General features: G+C 43.8%; 1 protein-coding gene across 1 annotated transcript in view; it reads left to right on the top strand.

Moving 5' to 3' along the window:
* Window positions 1-18,858: 18,858 nt before the first annotated feature.
* Window positions 18,859-25,457, top strand: part of Ehhadh (enoyl-CoA hydratase and 3-hydroxyacyl CoA dehydrogenase) — a 32,531-nt gene continuing 25,932 nt past the window's right edge. Inside the window, exon 1 of the mRNA XM_041678280.1 lies at window positions 18,859-19,007. Within this exon, the coding sequence (XP_041534214.1) occupies window positions 18,934-19,007 (74 nt within the window). The 5' untranslated portion in view covers window positions 18,859-18,933. The remainder of the gene's footprint in view (window positions 19,008-25,457) is intronic.

The raw sequence follows: 25,457 nt of genomic DNA, 5'->3' as shown, positions 1-25,457 counted from the left end.
ATAAAGTTTAAAAAGATGAGGTAAGAGAAAAAAGACATTGTTTCTCTTGCATAACCCTAGCACTCAAGAGATTTGAGACATGCACTATTTCATAGACAAGCCTGAATACCATACGATTTAGATGAGTATTTGGGCCCTTATTTTAACATAGTAACCACAGGCCAATTCTACCAGACTATGGGAGCAGGGGAAGAGAATCCCCCAAAAGGAAGATTCCACAGTATACCTGGCTTCTTCTCTTTCGTTCCTGACCTCGACAGAGAAACGGTCACACTGTGTCATACAAACAAAGCATGTCCCTCCTTGGGAGATGCTAATTTTAAAAACAGAGATGTAGGCCCTAAGTCTTCCTGCCTTCTTGGAATTTCTTCAGCTCAACCAGAGCTATACTAATATGTCACCTAATGTAAAACACAGCCAAGAACTCACCTCTCCTGAAGTGTTAGGATGTGACTGCCACAACACAAACCGACTCATGTTTTGTCCGTGAACACGTCGGGGGTTTCTTTACATGAAGCCCATTCCAGAGTCCATAGGTAGCAGGGTTCTGCAAAACTGAAAGCCTCAAACATGTCAATGCACATATCTAGGTTACCACTTGGGTCTAATTCACTATGGACAGCAGCTACACCCTCCAAACACTTAGCTATGCAAAGTGGTAGACATGACTCTGAACATGGCTGAAGTGGTGTGGGAGTGTCTTCTATCTATCTGTTGCTGTCATTGGTTAATTAATAAAGAAAACTGCTTGGCCTGACAGGGCAGAATTTAGATAGGCGGAATAAACAGAACAGGATGTTGGGTAGAAGGCAGTGAGGCCGACGCCATGATTCTTCGACTCGAGACGGATGTAGCCTAGAATCTTTTTCGGTAAGCCACCACCTCGTGGTGATACACACATTAATAGAAATGGGTTAATCAAAATATGAGAGTTAGCCAAGAAGAGGCTAGATATAATGGGCCAGGCAGTGTTTAAAAGAATACAATTTGTGTGTTGTTATTTTGGGTGTAAAGCTAACCGTGCAGGAGCCATGCGTGATGAAAAGCAGGCCGGCTCGCCTCCTCAGTTGAAGTGGCCGAGACTATACAAAAACAGTAATATTGACCCAGAAGAGCTCAAACTTTAGATGCCTTTCTAACATAATTATATGTATTCTGTCATGGTGGCAGAGTAACAACATATACAATGGGGTGAGTGGAATTTCCCAGTACCGTCCAGGGACTGGGAAAAGATCCAAATGTGGACAAGCATAAAGTTTACTGCAAAAAGGCATTTACATGTTTACTTTTAGTTTTCAACGGCCTGGAAGTAAAGCTTAGGTTTAAAATCTAAAGATGCTAACTAGTTTCTTATGTAAAACATAACCATGCAACATAAATCCATGGTCTCCTACCCCATCCTATCCAATCTAATGAGACATCTGGGGACCTCTCAAGATCTGCTTTCCACTGGATAGCCAATGCACAGCTACTTCACTGGGACTGCATGTAGGTGGCCGGCGACTCTTTCGCAATCTGATTACACAGCACAATGTGTCACCTGCACTGTATTCCATTTGATAGCCCAAAGTGGTTACAGAACTTGTTTTTGTGGGATGCATGCTAACTCATTACATTTAAGGGCGCTTTTAACAAAGGAAACACTTTAATCTTGAAGGGTTTCTCTTTTGGCGGGGAGGGGGGCAGGGGGAGAGCTGCCACAAGCTCTCCTTGTGTCTGTAATGGCAGCACGTAAAGCCCAACTAGCTTCATATTCGATGTAACCCTCATTTGCCTTCCAAATGTTGGTTGCTAACGTAAGAAGTCATGAAGAAAAAGAAAGCATTTATAACATCAACTACCAGCATGGTGCGACAACAGCGGCTTATTTATTATTCGATAACCTCCCTGGGATCGCACCCCTGGATGTTCTTTCCAGAAAAGGAAGAACCATCTAAAGGTGGCCGCAGGAAGCCAGATAAACGCCTTATCCTCTCCACCAAGAGACTGGGACCCTTCTGTAGATTTCGCTAACTTTAAAAAACAAGCACGCCCTGGTTTTCCTTTGCACCCGCATCGTAGGGCAGGGAGGGAGTCGCGCGTGCATTCAGAGGCTGGATGCGGACACCAGGGATGCGCTCGGGCGGCCGAGCAAGTGGCGCTTTGACTCGGGTACCAAACCTTCCCGGCCGGCGTCTGCCAACGTCGCAGGCTGAGTCGTGGGCAGCGAGTCTGGCTGAGCGCGCCTCAGCTGCCCCAGACGCCACGTCACCAGCACCCGCTGAAGAAGACTTATGCAGGACACCCGCCCCAGGGCGCAGGCGCCGCCTCTGGCACTTCCGCGTGTGAAGTCACTTCCTGCACCTTCAGCCTAGCTGCGGGTCTTGGGCTCCCAGGTGTTTTTTCTATAGACGGTCTTGCGAGCCGAAACTCACCGCTCCAGTCCACGTTTGCGGGCAACTGAACGAAATCGCAAGATCCCTTGAGGCTTTCGGATGTCCCTACTGGGTGTCGGCCTCTGAGACTGCGTTCGCCGGCTGCGATGCTGCCCGCTTCACCTCTGAGGGTGTTGGTGTTACATTGCTAAGTTACTTACTTAACCTCTGTGAACCTGACCCAACTGTAAAAACCACTCGTACCCACACAACCTGGGGCTGTTGTTACTTGCGATAGTGCATAGAAATTTCCAGTGAAAGACCCCCCGTGCTGGGGAGACTCTCACTCAAGTCTCGGGATAACACGACCCCCCCACACACACACACCCCGACACCCCCCCCCCCCCCCCCCCCCCCCCCCCCCCCCCGTAACTCACAAGGGACCGTCCTTGCTGCAATCACACGAGGCTTTAATGATGAGATGAGACGGGAACCAGTGCACTGGGGCCGGGGCCGAGACTCATAACCCACGCAGGGGAAGAGTTCGACCCGAGTGACCAGGAGAAGGAGTTTTTAAGGGAAAAAAAACCACAGCCCAGTAATTCAAAGGGGTCATAGAAAATTCCAAAAATCCAGTGATGGTCACAAGGGGGCAACTCCCTGCCTCTCAGGACCACTCCCAAGGTCATAATCAGCTAGTTCCTAAAACACAGGACAATGATAATCACAAAGGAGAGACTCCCTGTTTCTCAAGATTATTCTCAAGATTACAATCTAACTTTATCTTCAGCTAGTTCCTGAAACACAGTCACTGAACCTGCTAATCCTAGATTTTTGATTCTTCTCTTCCTGCTGGGGGGGGAGGGGTCTGGATTTATCCAGGTCTTTCACCAGCATACTACAATGAACATTAACTGTAACTTTTTTTTCCTAATGATACACTCTCTTGTTCTTGAAACACGCTTGGATGAAAGCCTGGAACTATTTTTAGTGGTGAGCTGATGATACAGGCTACCTTCCCCTTTGGAACTGGATATAACGTGTGTGTGTGTGTGTGTGTGTGTGTGTGTGTGTGTGTGTGTATGAACCAACTTGAATCCTAGAGTGGACACACTCATCAATAACAAGGCGTAAAACCTCATATTGACCCAGAAATGAAGGGAACTCTGTTTTCATTTTTAACTGGCTGAATAGGAACAAATTACTGACCGATGCAGTTCTAGAAGGCAAGCAGACTCTATGGTACAGCCACTGACAGGGCTTGGTTTCATTTACCCTTTTGTATTTCAAAGAAACATCTCAACTTGTACTTTAGAAAGACTACAAAGCTAGTCATCTTTCACAACACGACTAGTAGTGTTGAAATGAGGGTGATGGGTTAGACAACCAAGAACCCCCCACAGACCTGTAGAATAATACAAAGTGTTCCCAGTGTTAGAACAATGACTTTTTTTGTTTTCTGAGATAAAATCTCCCTCTTTAACTCAGACTGGCCTCCTACCTGAACCTCCCTAGCTTTGGCCTACAGGCATATACAGCCATGCACACTTTAGACCAAAGGATATTTGTAATACATGTTTGACTATAAGGATTGTGTAATTTGCCAGAAGGCACAAAGTTAGCCAGTGATAGTTCTAGAATGTTAGCCTCTTTAATTCCATTTATTTTCATTTACACAAACAGGAGGCACTGATGTTAGAGATACAAGAATGAATACAATGAACACTTGCCTTAGGGAAGTTTCCTGTCAGTTGCGGGAGAAGGCCCTCTTAATGGAAAGGTGGTTCTGTGTTAGCATTATAGGCACATCTAGTTCCACCATTCAACTAAGAACGCTTCTTCCCTTTGGTTCCAACAAACCATAACCAGATTTTTAGAAATATAAGCTGATGACATTTCCATCAAATTTAAAATCATTAAAACCAGACTTTCAAAAGTTTCAAGCAAGCTTGGTGGTGGTAGTGCACGTCTTTAATCCCATCACTCAGAGAGACAGAGGCAGGCAGACCTATGTGAGTTTGAGGCCAGACTGGTCTACAGAGTGGGTTCCAGAACAGCCAGGGCTACACAGAGAAATCCTGTCTCGAAAAACAACAAAACAAAAAGTTTCAGGCAATCAAGATAGATTTACACTGATCTAATAATCAGCTACAATAGACTCAAAGACTCTGAACCATGGCCTTGGTGTTGAGATATGGTTCCTCTCTGACTCTTTATTTGCCTTTTCAACTTTTTCTTCCACACTGAAGGCGTAAGTCACAAACAATGCCACACCAATTCGGGGTTATGATTATTAGGGTGGTATTTATTTAAAGGGGAAAAAACTTACAGATCACTGTCCCAGGCAACAGCCCTCTTCGCAACCAGGAAAGGAGTCTAGTCGCAGGCGGAGCAGGAAGTGAAGAGAGAGAGGAGAGGGAAGTGGCCGCTTTTTTAAAGGGAGAGAAACCACGCCCCAGTGGGCTGGTACCTCAGCGGTGATAGGCTGGAGGAGTGGGAGGACCTCCCGCAACACCTCCCCCTTTTGTTTAAATAAGAGAGTTCTAAACCTACTATGAAATTATATACAATAAGTACAAATATCCTATTCTAACTAGCTTAGGTCTTGTATAATAAATAACTTGGCCAAGTCACGAGAGAAAGTAACTACATTTATATAGTCTTCAACCCCATCGAAGATCTGAGAAGGGAAATAATGTTACCTGGGTAATTAGGAAGTTCAGTAAAACAACTTCCAAAACATGCAACAAATCACAGAGACAACCGGCTACCTGGGCAATCACCCAAAGTCACATTAGCAGCGTTGAAGCAACCAACTTTGGCTAAGGCCTAACATAACTGACATACCATTTTCTAAGGCAAGCAACTTTTCAAAACTATCTTACCCTGTCTTGGCAGGATATGACAATCCTGTTTTATCCATTGATGCATGCTCTGTATCTTTGTCAGTTGTTGAGGTATGGGCATTTCTTTGCCCAAACGCCAGTTCTGCCAAAAAGAAAGGCTCCAGGTGGAGTGTCTTTGGTGTTCAACATTCTCTCGGGAATAGAGTGGTGTTGCCAGGAGCAATTGTGTCTCACTACCTCAAAACTCTGAGTTAGATTAAAGGCCATTTTCTACAGCTCTTTGAAGAAGTTGAAAATTATCTATCTATACTGAGTATAATCTCTATATATCTAAAGAACCTGATTAGTCTATTATAAATGACAAACTTAGATGACTATTAGTCTATATAATTCTCAATATCTATCTAACTTAAAGACTAAGACAATAAACAACTGTGAAACAAATGAGGACAATGACCTCCATATATAAACAATGTACAAATATACATTGCAGTAGGTAAATATATATCAATACACAATCATTATATAAGTATCTTAATCAGAGGTAGAAATGTACACTGCAATATGGTAAATATATACAATATATATCAATACAATATATGTCAATACATAAAAATGTTTAAACAGAGGTAGAAACATGCATGCATACAATAGTCAATATAATTTAACTTTGTATCAATATACAAGAATCTATACCAATGTATTTGTCTAAAAACAGTAACTCACAATTACAAATCTATTATCCCATCATCCCTCTTTTTTTTTTTTTCAAAATGATCCCTGAGCGTATAAAATTCCTCCCCCAACCCTCAATCGTATACTAATTATAATCAACCCCTAGATGATGTCCCTAAACCCAAGGGCAAACTTTACTGGGAGAGGGGACGTCGTCCTCTAGAATTACTTCCAGCTGTCATGGGGGCGACGTTCTTTCTGGGGGATCCTGTGAAAGTGAAATGATGGTTAAATTTCAAGATCAATGTCTTTTAAAATTGCCAATAGTCTCTGAGTATTTTGTGCAGGTCTGGCCAAAATGTTGTATAAGATGTGCACCATTTCAGCTAACCAAGTTGGAACTGTCTTGTGCAGCTGGTACCAAAAGCAGGTCTTGTAGTAGCGCTATCAGTATCATGACGTCATATCAACCAGGTGGAGTTGTTGTTATGGGGCCCCATCTTCTTCCTGGAAACTTCAAATGTCACTTCAGGAAAAACTCATTGTTCATTATGAAAAACTTAAACATTAATCATATAGACATATATATATATATATTCAATGAAAGACATGATAGATATATTCAATGAAAAGTATGATAGATATGAAGAAAAGCAAAGATGTTTTCTAAACTCATATTTCTTTCTGTCCCATATCATGGCTCTTGACATGAGACAGAAACTCCAGAAACTCTGGGTTTTTCTCTTACTAACAGGCTTGGAATTGGAGAGGGACTGAGCCAGAGTCCAACTTCAAAACCAGCTTTATAAATTTAGAAATATGGTTTAATATTACTTACACAACCCATTCAGTTGTCTTGATATTTCCTACTGGGCAGGTATTTTTCCATCTGTCAGTATCCAAACATCCAGGGTCCCTTGAATTTCTCAAAGATGAGTGTTTTCCTGTGGAGATAAGAACAGAACCCTGCCCCCATTCTATATGTTTTTCTTACCACCTGTATGAATATCATCGTTGTGGATGAGTTGTCATTTCTCCTTTCCAAGAGGTTTCTCCTCTTCAAATCGAAACTTTATTAATTTTGATGGTATCCACAATTTTTCTTCTCCTGTGGAAACAAGAGCAAAACCCCTTCCCCAACGTAGCACATCTCCTGGCTTCCACTGAGAGGTCAGCACATCTTTGAAATAAATCGGTTGATTTAGTTCAGCAGACTTTTCCATTATCCAATGTCTTTCTGCTGCTGTCATTCCTTTCTCATTAGCGTTAAGAAAATTCAAGGTTAATAAAGCATTATGTAATCTATTTCTGGGGGTATTTTCAGTCCCTTTCTGTTTGTTCAGCATATCCTTTATAGTACGATTTGATCTTTCTATAACTGCCTGACCTGTAGGATTATTTGGTATACCTGTAATGTGTTTTATATTATAATAATCAAAAAAGCGTTTCATTTTCTTAGATACATATGCTGGACCATTATCTGTCTTTATTTGCGCAGGTATACCCATGATGGCCATAACTTCCAATAAATGTGTGATTACTGAATCAGCCTTTTCTAAACTCAGAGCAGTAGCCCATTGAAAACCTGAATACGTGTCTATGGTGTGGTGTACATATTTTAATTTACCAAATTCCATAAAGTGGAACACATCCATCTGCCAGATTTCATTTCTCTTAGTACCCTTTGGGTTACTCCCTGCAGGCAACGGTGTTTGATTATAGAAAGAACAAGTAGGGCATCTCTTTATAATGTCCTTAGCTTGTTGCCAAGTAATGGAAAATTCTTTCTTTAGGCCTTTACTATTGACATGATGCTTCTTATGAAATTCCGAGGCCTGCAACACACTTCCAATCAATAATTGATCAATCTCAGCATTGCCTTGGGCTAGAGGACCAGGCAGACCTGTATGGGACCGGATGTGTGTTATGTACATCGGACAAAGCCTGTTCCTGATTATGTCTTGTACCTGGATAAACAATGAAGTCAACTCTGTGTCATCTGGTATAAATTCAGCGGTTTCAATATGCAAGATAACTCTTTCTGCATATTGTGAATCTGTAACTATATTAAGAGGTTCTTTAAAATCCCTTAGCACCATAAGAATGGCATATAATTCTGCCTTCTGGACAGAATTATAAGGGCTTTGTTCCACCTTACTCAATTCATCTGACTTGTAACCTGCTTTCCCTGATTTATTTGCATCAGTATAGAACGTACGGGCTCCAGTTATTGGAGCATCACGTACAATTCTAGGAAGAATCCAAGAAGTTCTTTTTATGAGATTAAGTCTATCACTTTTGGGATAGTTGCTATTAATTTCTCCCAAAAAGTTAGCACAAGCTCTTTGCCACGGTTCATTGTCTTCCCATAACTTTTTTATTTCTTCAGTAGTAAAAGGCACTATAATTTCTGCTGGGTCTATACCTGCTAGTTGACGAAGTCTCAGCTTACCTTTTATAATTAATTCAGAGACCTTTTCCACATAAGTTTTTAATTTTTTACTTGGTTTATTAGGTATAAATATCCACTCTAAAATAATATCTTCCCTCTGCATTAGAATCCCTGTAGGAGAAATTCTGGAAGGCAATATGACTAGGATGCAGCTAAGATTTGGGTTCACCCTATCCACATGTGCCTCCTGTAATTTTTCCTCAATCATTGTCAGTTCCTTTTCTGCTTCAGCTGTCAGTTCTCTTGGACTATTCAAATCTTTATCACCATCTAAGGTTTTGTTTAAATGAACTATTAGATCAGGTGTTATCCCAACAGCTGGTCGTAGACTGGAAATGTCTCCTAACAATCTTTGGAAGTCATTAAGAGTCTTTAACAGGTCTCTCCTAATTTGTGCCTTTTGCGTTTTAATTTTCTCTAACCCTATTCTGTAACCTAGGTAATTAATAGAATTTCCTCTTTGAATCTTTTCAGGGGCAATTTGTAATCCCCACCTAGGCAAGACTTTCTTTACTTCTTCAAACATCCTTTCTAAAGTATCTTTATTTGAATCAGATAATAAGATGTCATCCATGTAATGATAAATGATGGACTTGGGGAATTGTTTACGAATTATTTCCAATGGCTTACTTACAAAATATTGGCACAGTGTAGGACTATTGAGCATACCCTGTGGGAGGACAGTCTATTGATATCTCCTATTAGGCTGAGAATTATTGTAAGTAGGCACTGTGAAGGCAAATTTTTCTCTATCCTTTTCTTGTAACGGTATAGTGAAAAAACAATCTTTCAAATCAATAACTATAAGAGGCCATCCTTTTGGTAACAGAGAAGGCAAAGGAATTCCAGATTGTAGTGGGCCCATAGGTTGAATTACTTTGTTGACAGCTCTTAGATCTGTCACCATTCTCCATTTACCAGATTTCTTTTTTACAACAAACACAGGAGAATTCCAAGGGCTGGTTGATTCTTCAATATGGTGAGCATCTAGTTGCTCTTGCACCAGCTCTTCCAATGCCTGTAGTTTATCTTTAGCTAGAGGCCATTGTTTGGTCCATATTGGCTTCTCAGTTAGCCATTTTAAAGGTAGGGCCGTTGGTACCTTTAAAGGTTTGGTATTTGCTGTATGTTCTTGTACAGCCTGAATGGCTGGTGACCTTTTTCCATAATACCTCATCATATCCTTCCCAGAATTATGAGTTCCTGGAAATACAGGAATGTTAATCTGGGTATTCCATTGCTGTAGCAGGTCACGGCCCCATAAATTTATGGCAATATTGGCTATATATGGCCTTAGTCTTCCTATTTGCCCTTCGGGCCCTATGCATTCAACCCATCTTGTGCTTTGTTTTACACGAGATAGGGTTCCAATTCCCAGGAATTGAACATCTACCTCTTGAAGAGGCCAATCCGGATGCCAAGATTCTGGGGTAATGATACTTACATCCGCACCTGTGTCTAATAAGCCTTCAATAAAAGTGCCATTTATACAGACTCTTAGCTTTGGTCTTTGATCATTAATAGAAGTCTGCCAAAATATACGTTTATTCTGTCCTATTGGGTTTTTTGACTCATCCTCCACACGTAATTCTTCATTTAGACCAGTATTACTTTTTACAGCAGAAATTGGAGCTTTTAATTTTCTTGGTGAGGCACGTGCTCCACTGTGACTGGGAATGACTGGGCCACTGTTGGCTTGGGGGCCTGCGAGAGGCCCCCCATGGAGTTTCCCGATGATATCGGATTGCCCCGTCTGTCTGTTGTTGACCTACATTCGTTGGACCAATGCCTGCCTTTACCGCATCTCCTACAAATACCTGAAGGCCGAGGTCTCCTATTTTTGTCATTCCCAGAAGAGATATTATTCCTAGAAATTCTTTGCCTGCAATTCCTTTGCAAATGTCCTAATTTACCACAATTAAAACACCTGGCAGTTTGATGTCTCCTCATTGCTTTGGAAATCGCTTCTCCTACCCAAGATTCATCATTATAGCTAAATGTCTCAACATTCATCGTATGCTGAATCCATTCATCCACAGGTGCTGATCTAGACTTTAAAGGCCCAATTATCTTTTTGCATTCTATGTTTGCATTCTCAAAAGCTAGAGATTCAAGAAGTATTCGTCTAGCTTCTGGGTCTGTTACCCCTATGTCCAGAGCCTTAATTAATCTTTGCAAAAAGTCAATAAAGGGTTCTCTCTGTCCCTGCCTAATTCTGGTATATGATTCAACCCTTTTTGCTGGATCTTGTATCCTATTCCAAGCATTTAAAGCTGCTTGGTGACATAGACACAGTACTTCATCGTCATAAAGAGCTTGGACCTGTGGATCAGCATATTCTCCTGCACCAAGAATTTGATCTTGGGAAACCTCAATACCTTTTGCTCTTCCTTGCTGTTCCATATGTTTGGATTCTTCTCTGAAATAAATTCCGAACATCAAGGAAGGTCCATTATCTAAAACTGCAGACACTAACTGATGGAAATCATGGGGAGTAGCTCTAGCATTAGAAGCCCAAGTCCTTATCATTTCCTTTACATATGCATTGTGCAAGCCAAAATTAACAACAGCTTGCTTAATTTCTTTCAGATCATTCATTGCTATTGGCGTCCATCTAGCTTCTCTGACTCCCTTTGAGCCTTTAGAAGTTGATGCTTTTTCAGAATTAAGTATAGGGTATGTCGCTAGAACCCTGGGTAAGCTAGTTCTAATAGCTGGTGGAGGCCTTATATCCTGTCCTTGTGTCTCCTTACTCTGTTCACCAGCTGTAATAATTTCCCCAATCTTTTCAAATCTTTTTATCATTGTCTCTCTTAAATCCTGAATCTCCTGACCTGTATATATTTCCAGTGATTTCACTGAGGTATCAATTTTTTGGTCCCCATTCTGCACCTGTGATTCCAAAGCTTTAATTTTTTCCTTCAAAGATAACATGTCCTCCTTAAACTTTTCTTGTATATCATGTAGATTCCCATCTTGGAGGTACATTCTGTCTGTTACCTTATCAAAACTTTGTGATAAAGTCTGAACGTCAAATTCAACAGCCTGAACCCTTTCAGGTAACTTTCTAATACCCTTGGATAAAATCAATTTTGTCTGTCATAGTATCCACTTGTTCAGATAACCTCTGATTTTCAATAATTTTAATCCTGTCAATTAGTTGTTCATTATTAGTTCGTAAAGATTCTATCATTCTTAGGAGTGCCATATTCTTCTGTTCATTATTAGTACGTAAAGATTCAATCGTTCTTAGGAGTGCCATATTCTTCCTTAATGATAGAATATGGAAAAGAAAACTGAAGGCTAGTAACAAGCAAATTAAGGTATCCCCATAATCATATAAACCTTGTATGATGTAATTCATTGTATTAGTAAATATAAATTTACTAATCCATTGTATTAGTGAAAACAAAGCAGTAAAATTTGCGTTAGAAACAAAAACTGCAATATTACCTATTATCCAGCAGGTGGCGCTGTTGCAGAGTCGCGGTGAAAACATGGTCCTGTTTCAGTACCTTAGTAGATGTTAAAAACTGGAAAATGCAAGTTTCTCAACAAAATAAATCTAATTAAATCAATTCCTGAGACGGAACAAGTCACCCTGAGGGGTTGCAGCTTTCAGCAACCACGTGCTCTGGTTCGTGCCACTTAAGAGCTGTACTTGCAAGGGAGATTTAAAAATGACTCAGAAAAGAGCAAACCAGGCGGCCAGAGACTACGCGGGCCTGTGGAGTTTAAATCCACGTGGGGAGTCCAAGGCCTCTGGCGGCTGAGGAAGGAGGGGCTCCCGCCAAGCCGAACTAGAGCCTGCCAAGCCCGCTGCCGCAAAGCTGAACTTGCGCCCGCCAAGCCCGCAGCCGCCAAGCCGAACTTGCGCCCGCCAAGCCCGCAGCCGCCAAGCCGAACTTGGGGCCGCCAAGCCGAACTCGCGGCTGCGAGTGGGGAAAGGAGAGGTTCTAAAACCAAACGTTGGGTGCCAAAATGAAGGCGTAAGTCACAAACAATGCCACACCAATTCGGGGTTATGATTATTAGGGTGGTATTTATTTAAAGGGGAAAAAACTTACAGATCACTGTCCCAGGCAACAGCCCTCTTCGCAACCAGGAAAGGAGTCTAGTCGCAGGCGGAGCAGGAAGTGAAGAGAGAGAGGAGAGGGAAGTGGCCGCTTTTTTAAAGGGAGAGAAACCACGCCCCAGTGGGCTGGTACCTCAGCGGTGATAGGCTGGAGGAGTGGGAGGACCTCCCGCAACACCAGACTGGTCTACAGAGTGGGTTCCAGAACAGCCAGGGCTACACAGAGAAATCCTGTCTCGAAAAACAACAAAACAAAAAGTTTCAGGCAATCAAGATAGATTTACACTGATCTAATAATCAGCTACAATAGACTCAAAGACTCTGAACCATGGCCTTGGTGTTGAGATATGGTTCCTCTCTGACTCTTTATTTGCCTTTTCAACTTTTTCTTCCACTCTTTTCTGTAGTTACCTTAGCTTTCAAAAAGAACAAGGCTGGCAATAATCTTCACAACCAGGGAAGCTCACAGGACAAATCACCCTCCACGTCCACAATGAGCCCAATTATCCAGGGTGACAAGGCTGTATCCCAGAGCAGGAATACCCATCTTATGTGTGGTGGTGGCACTATTAGGATGTGTGGTTTTATTTGGAGTACGTATAGCCTTGTAGGAAGTGTGTCACTGTGGAAGCAGGCTTTGAGGTCTCATATATGCTCAAGCCACACCCAGTGTCTCAGTTCACTTCCTGTTGCCTTTGGATCAAGATGTAAGGACTCCTCAGCTCCAGCACCATGTCTGCCTTCATTCTGCCTTGCTTCCCAACATGACAATAATGGACTAAACCTCTAAACTGTAAGTGAGACCCCATGAAGTTTCCCTTTATAAGAGTTGCCATGCTCATGGTGTCTCCTCACAGTAATAGAAACCCTAACTAACATGTTATGGGAACCAGATTGTCCCAACAAGTAATAACAACATCAGCAACTTTCCACAACCTCCTAGTGGGATCAGAATTTGTAACCGCCCAGCAGGTCAGTTAGTCTAGGGTTGTAACCCGCCTGGCAGGTCAGTTATTCCAGGGTCCTGAAGAGGCGCTATCTGAAAAGACATGGGCAGGAAAGAGGAACGAGGCCAAGCAAGATCTGTTGTCAAAGTCTCCGTTTATAATGGTTGTGGCTTATATAGCCCCTGGATAAGGAATTTGGCTTGGGGTGGGGGCAGGGGCATGGTAAGGGCAGGAAGGGATCTTGCAGCAATGGTCACGAGTAGATACTTGGTCACGAGTTGGTGACAAGTCGTTGGTCAGGAGGTTACGAGTGGACACACCTAGTGTTCTCTATGCAAGCGGAATCGTTCCTTTTGTGATTCCAACCACAAACAGTTCTCTAGAGTTGGAATGTGAGGCAAGTTCCACTAACAGATAGCTCTCAAGATATGGGTGTGGGGTGGGCTCCGCCAACAAACAGTTCTCAATACAGTTGGGCTGTGGGGCTCTCTGCAAACATCCCCAGGACAATGGTCCCTGCAATACTTTTTGGGGAAATGGCTCCTGACAAGAATTGATACAATGATCAACCAAACGACTGACCCATCAGCACAAACCAGGAAGCCATCTCTTAAAGGTGCTGTGCAGTTTTTGCTGCTAACGCTGGGTCAGGAAGCCTCCTCTTAAAGGAATCATGCCTTGGAATCATGCCTTGCTTGCTTCTAGCAAACAGAGCCCCCCTGTAGTAGTATGGAGCGGCGGGGCTGCGTCCCCAGCACCCCGGCCGCCCACATGCTAGCTTATGCTTGAAATAACAACACACAAACTGTATTCATTTAAACACTGCTTGGCCCATTTCTATCCAGCCTCTTCTAGGCTAACTCTCGCACCTGGACTAGCCCATGTCTAATATTCTATGTAGCACAGCTAGGTGTGCTTACCGGGAAGATTCTAGCCTACATCCATCCTGGGTCGGAGCTTCATCGCGCGTCTGCCCAGGAGCCGGGAGCATGGCGTCTCTGTCTGAGGCATCTTACCTCACTTCCTCTTCCTCCCAGCATTCTGTTCTGTTTACTCCACCCACCTATGTTCTAAGCTATGAGCCCAAGCAGTTTGTTTATTACTTAACCAATGAAATCAACAGATTGATATATGACACTCCCACATCACCCCCCAAAGAAAATGCTGCTACCAAAAAGCCATGCTTAACTCTGTTCTTTAGTGTCTAAAATTTCTTCCCAAGCTCTCTCAGATTTTATGTAGATGTAGCTGGCCTACATTGGTGACATTTGGCAGACGGACAGCGCAGGCGGACGCTGGGCAGCAGGGACCTGGCGTGCAACACTGAGAGCAGATCGCCCCACTACAATTAAATCAAAGAGGTACATTGGTGACATTTGTATACAGAGACTGCTTGTTCATTTCTGGCCTTCCAGACCCAAATAATCACACAGAAACTATATTAATTACAACACAGTTTGGCCAATAGCTTAGGTATATCCCTTGCTAGCTCTTATATCTTATATTAACCCATTTTCATCTGTGTATCTCCATGAGGCTGTGTCTTCCTGGCAAGGTTCTGGGCATCCTTCTCCTTTGGCAGCTACATGGCATCTCTATGATTTTTTTCCCTTCTTTCTCCCTATATCTCTGTTCAGATTTCTTGCCTGGATTTACTCTGCTAAGTCATTAGCCAAAACAGCTTTATTCATTAGCCAATAAAAGCAACACATTTACAGAAGGACATCCCACATCATAGATCATAACCCAACTTCTTCCTTCATTTCTCTTTTGTACAAAGGTCTTGTTAGCCCCTGGAAGGTGAGCTTGTGCTCACAGAACCCATTTATCTATTCTTCCCAGTACCCACACTGATGACTCTCCATTTTCTGACCTTCCATGCTATTCATTGCTTTGCTTGGCTTATTGGAATAGGTGGCCAGTTCTAATGTTGGGGACTGTGAACCAGGCCTTTTGGCCTAAACCCTGGGAACAGTGTTTCTTATCATTGTTCATTTTAATAAGGATATTTGGTCTTGAAGTTGTTATGGTTTCTAGCGTCTTTTCCTGTCTGATTGTCACACTTGAGCAAGGGAAAAAAAAACAATAACCTATTTTCTTTTTTATAATAATAAAAATTTTAAATAAACTCAAATTATTTTCTTTTCATATGCACAGAGCCAAATCTTGTTCTCTGTCTTCTATGGCAGCTGATCTTCTATGTCAACTTGATTAGACCACAAAAGCCAGGTTTTCTTGGTGAAACATCATTTTAGGTGTTTCTGTAAAATAATTCTTTAGAAAGAAATAACATTTCCATCAGCTGATTTTTTTTTTAGTTTTTTAGTTTATTTTTATGTGTGTGGGTGTTTTGGCCTGCATGTATATCTATGAACCACGTGCAAGCTTGATGCCTACAGAGGCCAGAAGAAGGCTTCGGATTCCTTGAGGTTAGAGTTACAGACGGTTGAGTGCTACCATGTAGGTGCTGTGAAGGAGCGGCTAGCGCTCTTAACTGATGAGCCATCTCTCTAGCCCAAATTAGCTGGTTTTGAATACAGTAAGTACATGATGCTCCATAGCATGGGTGGGTCTTGTCCAAGTGACTGGAGGTGTTTAGAGGAGAGTTGAGGGAGGCGTCCTAAGGAAGTGGGAATTCTGCCTCCAAATATCCTTCCATCTTTGGACCTGAGCTATAACCAGCTCTCATGGGACTCCAAGCTGCTGGTCTGCCCTGGAAATCCCAGGGCTGTTAGACCACACAGGTGTGTGATCCAGTTCCTCAGAAGGAATCTCTGTTAACAGCCATATGGTCTTAAATAATCCTGTCAGCTCTCTACGCCCCCAGTTCTTTGTAAAAGTCTTCCCTGAACAAACACTATGATGCTCTACGATGAGGGAGAAATAAGTAAAGCTTACCAGGGTTATGACTAGATGCCCGGAGGTAAAGTCAGTCTTTGTTCTCTCTGCCCCCTCCCCCACGGCCATCTCTCCTTTGACCTACTGAACTATTGCCTACAATGATGACATCTGAATGCCCTGAGACTTTGGGAGCTGATAGGTCATAAGTACAAAAGTAAATAAATCGCAGAGATAGTTCTGAGCTTTCCGGCTTTCCGAGCCACCTCTAGGGCCCTTGCCCTTTTACCTATTAAAATTCCTGGTTTTTTTTTTTTTTTTTGAAAAGTCATGGTGGTAGGTATGGGATGGAAATGCAACATAATAGAGAGAAGTTGGGAGGAGAATGGAGAAAAGGCCATTACATCACCTTCATTTGCTTGTTTTGAGACCTCTATATAGCTCAGGGTGGCCTCAAACTCATGGTGATCCTCCTGCCTCAGCTTCCTGAGTGCTAACTGGGATTACAGGCTTGCACCACCATGCCAAGCACCATCATACTGCATCGGGCAGAGTCAATGCTGAAACACCATAGTACTGGGAGTGACATTACTATACAACACGGGAGGGCAACAGCGATCAGCGGTCACAGACTGATAGTGTTGCTTTACTGTGCTCTCATTTTTGATTTTTGGTGCACACTTGAAAACTTACGTAATGCAAAGTTAAAAAGAGAAGGATTATTAGACCCATGGGTATTTTCCTTCCTTTCAATGAGACTGAATTGGAGACTTTGCCTGAGAGATTGAGCTTTCCAGTAGACAGAGATCTTGAGATGGGGACAAAGAGCCACCCCTGTTCTTCCCATAGATGGAGACTTGCACTGACCAGCAGTATTTTCGATAGGGTCCACCATTGACTTCCTGGGCACCGTAGCAGTTCCAGTGCTTACAATGATTCCTTGGAAGCATTAGCAAACCCGAGATACCTCCGTGAACTGGGCACTCAAGGCAACGCAGTTCCTACAGTGAAAGCAATGGACTTGAGCAAAGGGGTGACATGCAGAAGGTGCATCGTGTTAACCCTCAGGGAATGACATCCTATGAAGTAGCTGAGCGCTTCAGAAGGCAAACTGAGTAAAATAACAGAAGGATATGGTAGTTCACACCAATGATCAAAAGACTCTCGAATAGTCAAGCATTCTACAGACGGCAACGTAAGAGAAACCACCTAACTGACAAATTTCACACCCATGGACTCAACACATATGGAACCCGTGCATAAGGACAAGGTTGTAGGACCAGGAAAAGAGAAATCAGCATGCTACCACCTAGCTGTATCCGGTAGTCTCACAATGTGTACCATTTCCAGAGGGACTAATGGAGAGGACTGTGGGTGAGCCTGTTTTTGTTGCGGAGCCAGCAGGGTCAGCACTGGGTGATCCTGATATTAACTGCCCTTTGAACTTTGTCCCCTAAATGCCTCACTTACCTCGTACAAGTCATGTCCCTGATGAGGAGCCAACCCCAAACAGCCAGACAGCGTTTTAGATTTACACAGAAGCTTGCACCACAACCCCACGATAGGGGACACAGCAGAAAGTTCTGTGTTCAACTAAAATAAAATGCAGAGACATAGTGGCCACTGACTGACTCCTGCAAGGCGGAGAGGACAAAGAGTCTCAAGCTGGCTCCAAAGTGTGCTCGATATCTCCCCATGCCCCACAGGGTGAGGTGTGCTAAGGCCACTCAGTGCTATTAAACCTTGACCTCTAGCTGTTCGAGTTCCTAGGATAGTATCTGGAGGGAGGCAAAGCTGAAGTTATTGCTCCTTATAGGGGAGACCTGGGCTGACCATGCAGACTTCCACCAACAGAACACACTGGCAGAGTTTGGGGACAGGTTAGAATCTGCAGAATAGGCACTGTTTTAGAGGCATTAGATAGATAATCCTGTCGCTTTCAGTAGCCACTTGCTCCCATGAGGCTCTTGTCATCGCTGGCACCTGAGGGCATGCTTTGGGTGCTGGGCTGTCCTTGACATGTGGATTCCGATTATTGGGATGACTCTGACAGCTGCTTGTACCCGGGACATCCAGGGCAGTCAGCATTTTTCTACTAGCTAGACCCTTTCTTAATTTCAGGAAGTAAAGAACATGTGTGAAAATAATCTTTAGACATTGTTAAAACTTGGGAGACATCAGTGAAGATTTAAACGCGCGCGCGTGCGTCTGTGTGCATATGTGTGTTTCCTGCCGATCTGCACAGTGTTTTCCGGCCACTTGGTGGGCTTTGGCAACCACGAGAAGCATACGCATTTGGAAGGACCTTGCTCAGGCTGACCTTTGAGAGGGAAGAGACAAGGCACGGTTTATTGTCAGTATCCAGCCTACATTCATCCTATAACAGGTGCGTAGCTCGTGGGTGAACTGTGAGAAGAAATTCCAGCCGAACCAGAGAGGGATGAGTAGACGGGAGGGGGGGGGGGAATGGGGGGGTGGAGGGGGAGCATCGGGGCTTCCTACCAGGGCAGGTGACTGATTGTTTTGAGAACACGTGGTGAGGACAGTGGTGAGATCCAGCAGCTAGGCTTGCCTTTGGCCATTCCCTCTGGAGCGCAGCCAGCCTTGCTGAGACTCGGTGCAAGGGGCAGGAGGCGGTGGCCGCGGCTGCTCCCATTGGTCCAGCGCGTGCCCCTCCTCTCGGGGCGACCCAGAAAAGGAGACCCAGGCCGCCCAAGGCATCAGAGGTGCGGGATACCTTGGGAAAATGGCTGAGTTTCTGAGGCTGCCTAACTCCCTGGCGCTGATCCGTCTCTGCAACCCTCCGGTCAACGCGGTCAGGTAACAGCTCCGGGTCAGGGGTGTGGCCGATCTGGGTGGGGGCTCGCCTTCCTTAGAAAGGCCGGCCAATGAGCTGCTGACTCGGGCCTTCCTTCTATTCGTTGTTAAACTCACACAGAGCGCTCTGGGCTGGTTCGGGCTGGCTGGTCTGGAACCTACAGAGGCGTGGCTTCCTGCAACTCCCAAAGCTATGGCAAAGCACTGAGTTTGGTCCCCAAGGCTGTCAACGCTCCCCTTCGGAAGAGGCCTACTGAGTAGCATTTTCTGAAAAGCTGAAGTTTTGTTTTCTTCACCTGCGCTGCTCTCCTGTACAATGGAAGGCACATTACTTTTAAAAGTGAGATCTGTTGTTCTTTTGGAAAATGATCAAGTTCGTTTACTTTGTTCATTCCATATCACTGGCGAATAGAATATAATTCTTTATTAGTCTCAGAAGGAGTCAGCCGTGCGCAGACTGCCGAAGTGGTGGACCCGATCGTGACAGTTACGGTATAACATTTCACTGAGACGTTGCTAAAATCCCTTCCCTAAGGGAGACCTCCTGCGGTCTAAAGGACGACCCTAGGTGCAGTTCCAGCCAAATTCACTCGGCGGGAGCGAGGGGGGGGGGGCGGGGGGGCGGAGCACCGGTGGGTTTGTTAGGCTAATTTTCAGAACAGTGGGTGAGGGCGCTGGGAGCAGAAGCTAGGGCAAGTTTAGAGCAGTCACACTGGAAGCAACCCTCCCCAGCAAAGATCATGAGTCCTGCTTGGCTATGTCGGAATCTCTCTCCCATAATCCTTCCCTACCTATGAGGGTGCAATTAGGGCAGAGAGGGGTGGCCTGGATATTCGGGTGACCTTTTGGTCCCCTCCTTCCATCCACAAACCCTGCTTTGATGATCTTTGGTGGCAGGCCCAGACAAACTGAGAATACTCATATACAGACAGCAGACTATCCGTTCATCCCAGAGAGGGCGCCTGCGGCAGATCAAATAAATTATTCCACCCAAGTTACCTTAATGAGTTTGCTAAGGTTAGTTACAAGAACAAGGTGCTCCCAAAGCAACTGAACCACTGGAAAGCCCACCCCAACATGACACCTGAAAACTACATCCCATCCCCGGAGCTCCACTGTACAGGCCGCCCCCCACCCCCGCCCCCGCCCCCACCCCCGCTCCCGCCCCGGAGAAGGGGTGGGATGAGGTGGAGATTGTGAATCTTCAACTCTCTGAGCTTCCTGAGCATCTTAAACATCGGAAAAGTGTTTGGCTTCCAGCGCCCTGTCAGTGTCTTCAGTTTCCTGAATCTGGGGGATGAAAGAAAATACTGATCATGTCAGTTTTACTCTTGATCTCAGTCAGGAAGTGGGCACCGCGTGTTTTCACAAAGAAAGCATGAGCAATATGATCCCTTCTCCATTTGGGATGTTTGTCTACTGACGGGATTACTAGAGAGATGGATTCTGCTGAACTTTCTGTTCACAATAAGGCACTATGTTCATCAAGAGGTGAGGGCGGAATGCCCCAGTTTCATGCCCACAGTCCTTCTGGTACTTACGTGATGTGTTTCTAGCATTTACCCTACTCAGTCCCTCCCCAGTCCGGAGAAATGTTAAGTATCTAACTCAAAAAACTGTACGGGTTAAAAGAAATGGAGATTGTAAATGGCTCTGCATTGAGGTCCTCTGTGTACCTCTGAGCAGCCTGTGGCCAGTCCCTACAGAAGCCCCCTTTCTCAGCCTCTGCTCCAGCCTCCTAATTGTTCACCAACAGCTTCCTTGTTTTTTTTACCTTAACTTTTTTTGGCCTTCCTTCTTTCTAATTTTATGTAGGAAGCTATCTCTTTTTACATGAATGAGGTATGGTAACTTGTCTAATACTTTTTTTTCCTCAACCAATTAAAATCCTTTGTTGCTGGAGTAGGCAGCCATGCCTCCCTCTGTTCTTGGTAGTTACAGTTTCTTCCTAAGTGGAGAACATGGCTGATGACTTAACCTGTGTTCCAGAGCAATGGTTTTCAACATTTTCTTTTTTTGTTTGTTTGGTGAGAGCTCTGTAGCTTTGGAGCCTGTCCTGGAACTAGCTCTTGTAGACCAGGCTGGCCTCGAACTCACAGAGATCTGCCTGCCTCTGCCTCCTGAGTGCTGGGATTAAAGGCGTGCACCACCACCGCCCAGCTTCAACATTTTCTATTACTATAACCTACCTAGTTAAAAAAAACTTAAATTTAAATTAAGTGCATAAAATTTGAAGATGCATACATGGAAGAATTTTCTGAAACCTAGCTTATCCTCACATGTTACAGATTTTGGAATATTCTAGTTTTACTTGTTTCTTTATTTGGGAAAAAAGCTGGTTGGAGATCACAAATTTGATTTGATAAACTTTGGATTAAGTAGCAACAGCAAAAAAATTCTGGTAGGAAAATTGTGCTGTGGTCAAAGAAGCTGATATCAAAATGTTATCTTGCTTACTTTTTTTCTCATAGATAGGTGTGGTGTCCATGCATACATGTTCAAATGTACGTGTGTGTGTGAGGGCATCCTTATATCTATATGATCCTATATGAGTATGGAAACCGATGGTTGACATCGAGTCTTTCTTGATGGCTCCCCACCTCATCAGAGCTCATCAACAGGGCTAGTCTAGTTAGCTAGCTTGGGCCAAGGATCCTGTCTCCTGGTCACCACACCCACCCAGCATTTCCATAGGTTCTGGTCTCCAGAAACATGTGTGTTGCTCTTGTGGTAAGTACTTTAACTACTGAGCTATTTTCTCAGCCAGTGGATGTTATCATCATCTCAACTACACACACACACACACACACACACACACACACACACACCCAGTATTGTAGGCAGGGGAAGTGCCTTCTCAGCTCCAGTGGACCTTCCTTTGCTGGGACCTCTCAGTTGATTTAATAGAACTGTACCAGTTACAGCCATTTCCCTTTCCCCATTTCTGAGTCTTGTTCAAGAACACAGATAAAAGAGGAAGGTTGGGTTGGAATTGGGGAATTCCCTGTCTTCTCGCAGCACTGATTGAGGTGATGCTGGCTCGATTTGAGAGTCTCTTAAAAAACAGCCAGCTCTTTGCATCCTGGGGTTTGCATCTGCTAACCATGGATAGAGAGTGTCGTTTTATCCAGGATGCTTAGGTCTCTGTTGCACACACACACTTTTTCCCTTGTATAAAAGCTATTAATGAGCATTTCCATGTTGTGGGGTATTACAAATAGTCTAAAATTATAATGTATATACAGAACAAGACTTTGCATTAGGAATTTGAACATTTGAGGTTTAGGATTCTGGGAAGGATGGAAAGTCTTAGAACTAATTTCCCGGACTGGGCGGTGGTGGCGCATGCCTTTAATCCCAGCACTCGGGAGGCAGAGGCAGGCCGATCTCTGGGAGTTCGAGGCCAGCCTGGTCTACAAGAGCTAGTTCCAGGACAGGCTCCAAGGCAACACAGAGAAACCCTGTCTCGAAAACCAAAACAAAACAAAACAAAAAAAAAAAAAAGAACTAATTTCCCAGACATACCAAGGATCGATTGCATGGAATTTTTGGACTTGTAAATATTATGTCATGCTTTTAAATCAATTTCATTATTCGATTGGATTTCCAATTAGCCAGTCGAAAGTCTGTTTGATTTCTCTAGGTTAAAGGGTGAAAAGTCACTAGGGGAATGGTAACTATGGTACATACACATGTGTGCAAGCATCCTCTGTATTCCCTGAGGTCAAATGTCCTTTCTAGAAGTTGGCTATTGAGGACCTTCCCCTTGGCATCTAATTCACAGTGTACTGATAAATCACTTAAAACAAAACAGAAACAAAATTTCTTTCTTTCCTTCCTCCCTCCCTCCTTAATCCTTTTCTATTTGTTTTTGTTGTTTTGGGGTTTTGTTTGTTTTGTACAAAGTTACCTCTTTCCTGTTAAGTGAGGTATGCTGATTGGAGCAACTTTGATTTTTCAAAAGTAGTTTAACTCTCTCATTGCTAGATTGGCCATTCATATTTCTTTTCTTCATATAAATGTCAGCTCTGTTTCTAAGTGCACAGGAGAGAGGATTTCTAGCCCAGTCTCTGAAACAGTTTTGGCTTCTTTTATTCTTTCTCTAATTTGCATAGTAAGAAACTTCATGTTTTACATTGGAACTGAAGACATACATTCATAACAGAAAACTTAGTTTTTTGAAGCCAAACTTACCCCTAGAGGTTACTTTGGCATGTTTTATTACTGTGTTGGTAAGCTACTGCATTTTTTTATTCCTAATCTTTTGGGTTTTCGAGACAGGGTTTTTCTGAGTAACAGCCCTGGCTGTCCTGAAACTGGCTTTGTAGACCAGGCTGACCTTGAACTCACAGAGATTCACCTGACTCTGCCTCCCGAGCACTGGGATTAAAGGCAAGCACCACCGTGCCTTACTGTATTTTTTTTAAACTGTTGAGAATGCAAAGCCGGCTGCAGTCAAAGAAACACAGTGGGCACTCAGGCAATGTTCCCACGCCCTGTCCTCTCCTCCTGACAATGTAGTGTGGGGAGGACACACTTGTCCTAACTTGTCCTAGCTGCTGGGGTCTTTCCAGTGCTGCGGAGCTGTGGCCCCTCCTGAGCCCCTGAATCTTTAAAGTTGGAGAATTCCTCGGAGAATACAGGGGAGGCTTGACTCTATGTCTAATAATTTCCCTAGTCACTTTTCTCCCCTTTACCTAGGGAAAACCAAACAAAGCCATGTTCCTTCTCCACTTTCTCTTATTTATGAACTTTCCCCCAAATCACCAAGAACATAAATAAAAGTAGAGAGGTGAGGTGAAGGGGAAAGCCCGGCGCCTCATTCTAGAGTGGTACCCACTGAAGTTGTTTTGGCTCAGTTGGGGCCTCACATTTTACCCAGAAGGGGAAAAAAATCCCAGCCCTCTGTTCCACATCTGCCATTCAGCCAACCCTGGGTGGGAAGCATAGTCTCATCCATCATGGAAGTCTCCCGAATGAACACAAAGATTCTTTTCCCTTTGTTATTTTGTTGTTGTTATATGTTTAGTTTTTTTTTCAAGACAGGGTTTCTCTGTGTTGCCTTGGAGCCTGTCCTGGAACTAACTCTTGTAGACCAGGCTGGCCTCGATCCCACAGAGATCCGCTTGCCTCTGCCTCCAGAGTGCTGGAATTAAAGGCGTGCACCGCCACCACCACCTAGCCTTGTTATTATTCTTTGAGTAATGCCTTTCAAGAAATATTTACATAGAGTTTCCAGGTTATGGGCTATTGTAAGTAGTCTAGAGATGATGTGTGTATATATGAATACTATCTCATTTTCCATGAGGGACTTCACTATATGAAGATTTAGGTCCCGTGGAGAGAGTGTCACCGTGAGCCTGGTTCCCACAGACACAGAGGGAAATGCCTATGGCTTGTGGACTTGTGGATATTATGTAACAGTTCTCAAGCTCTATCGTGATCCCATCACTAATTAATTAGAACTAGGCGGGGGTAGGGGGATGGGGCGGGGGGGGGTTCTTTTATTTCCTCCAGGTTCAAGGTTTAAAAGTAATGGGGGAAGGGTAACTCATAAACATGCTTACTGGACTAACTTTGGGATTTACCCAGAGAAACAGTTTAGCATTGAATCTAGCCAGACTCGTTTTGCTTGAGTTCAGATGGGTGTTGGCATTGTGTAGACTTAGCACCTAGTTGCTTACCAGGCCTGGCCCTGGGAATGGAGGCTTTCAGTACCCCAGCCAACTCCTGCCCGCTCTGCCCTGTAACCCAGAGAGTTAAAACTAGAACGTTTTTCTTTAGAACTGAAGACACACCTACCAATGCACTACTGAAATCAGTTTTGTGTAACAAATCCGTCTTTAGAGGTTAGTTTGGACTGTCTGATTTTCTTATCCATTTGGGGGAAAATGACTGGTTCATAAGCCTCAAACTTGATTTGACGAACTTGGATTTCAATTTTTAAAAATGCTGTCCATAGGGAAACACTTGATATGACCAAAGCTGCAGCATTTGTTCTGCACTCAGGAAAAGCTGGCTTTTCCGCAGACTCCTTCATCTTCCCCTTACCCCCCTCCACCCCTCTACCACCGACCCCTACTCCATGGATTCCTTCAGGCTGTGGGAACCCCAGCTCCTATATCTAGTTTTCCCTATAGCAGCTTACCCTTTCTCTTAATTTCAGTGCTTTGTTGTTGTTGTTGTTGTTGTTGTTTGGAGGGAGGTGTTCAGTGTTACTCAAAACATACATAAAAAGAGAGGTGTGATTGGAACAGGAAACGCCAGTCTCTTCCTTTGGCACCAGCTGAGGCGATTTGGTGGAGGCCAATCATTCATTGTTGTCTGAGGGGTTGTTGATGTTTTTGTTGTGGATTTTTGAAGCAAGATTTCACTCTATATGCAGGCTAGCCTTGAACTTGAGACAATTCTCCTGCCCCAAGCATCCAAGAGCTGAGATTACAGATGTTAGCC

Source organism: Microtus oregoni, unplaced genomic scaffold, assembly GCF_018167655.1.
Source record: "Microtus oregoni isolate MIOR12 unplaced genomic scaffold, Mior012 000029F_ref0000214, whole genome shotgun sequence".
NCBI classification, from domain to species: Eukaryota; Metazoa; Chordata; class Mammalia; order Rodentia; family Cricetidae; genus Microtus; species Microtus oregoni.
This window is presented reverse-complemented; position numbering and strand designations above follow the sequence as displayed.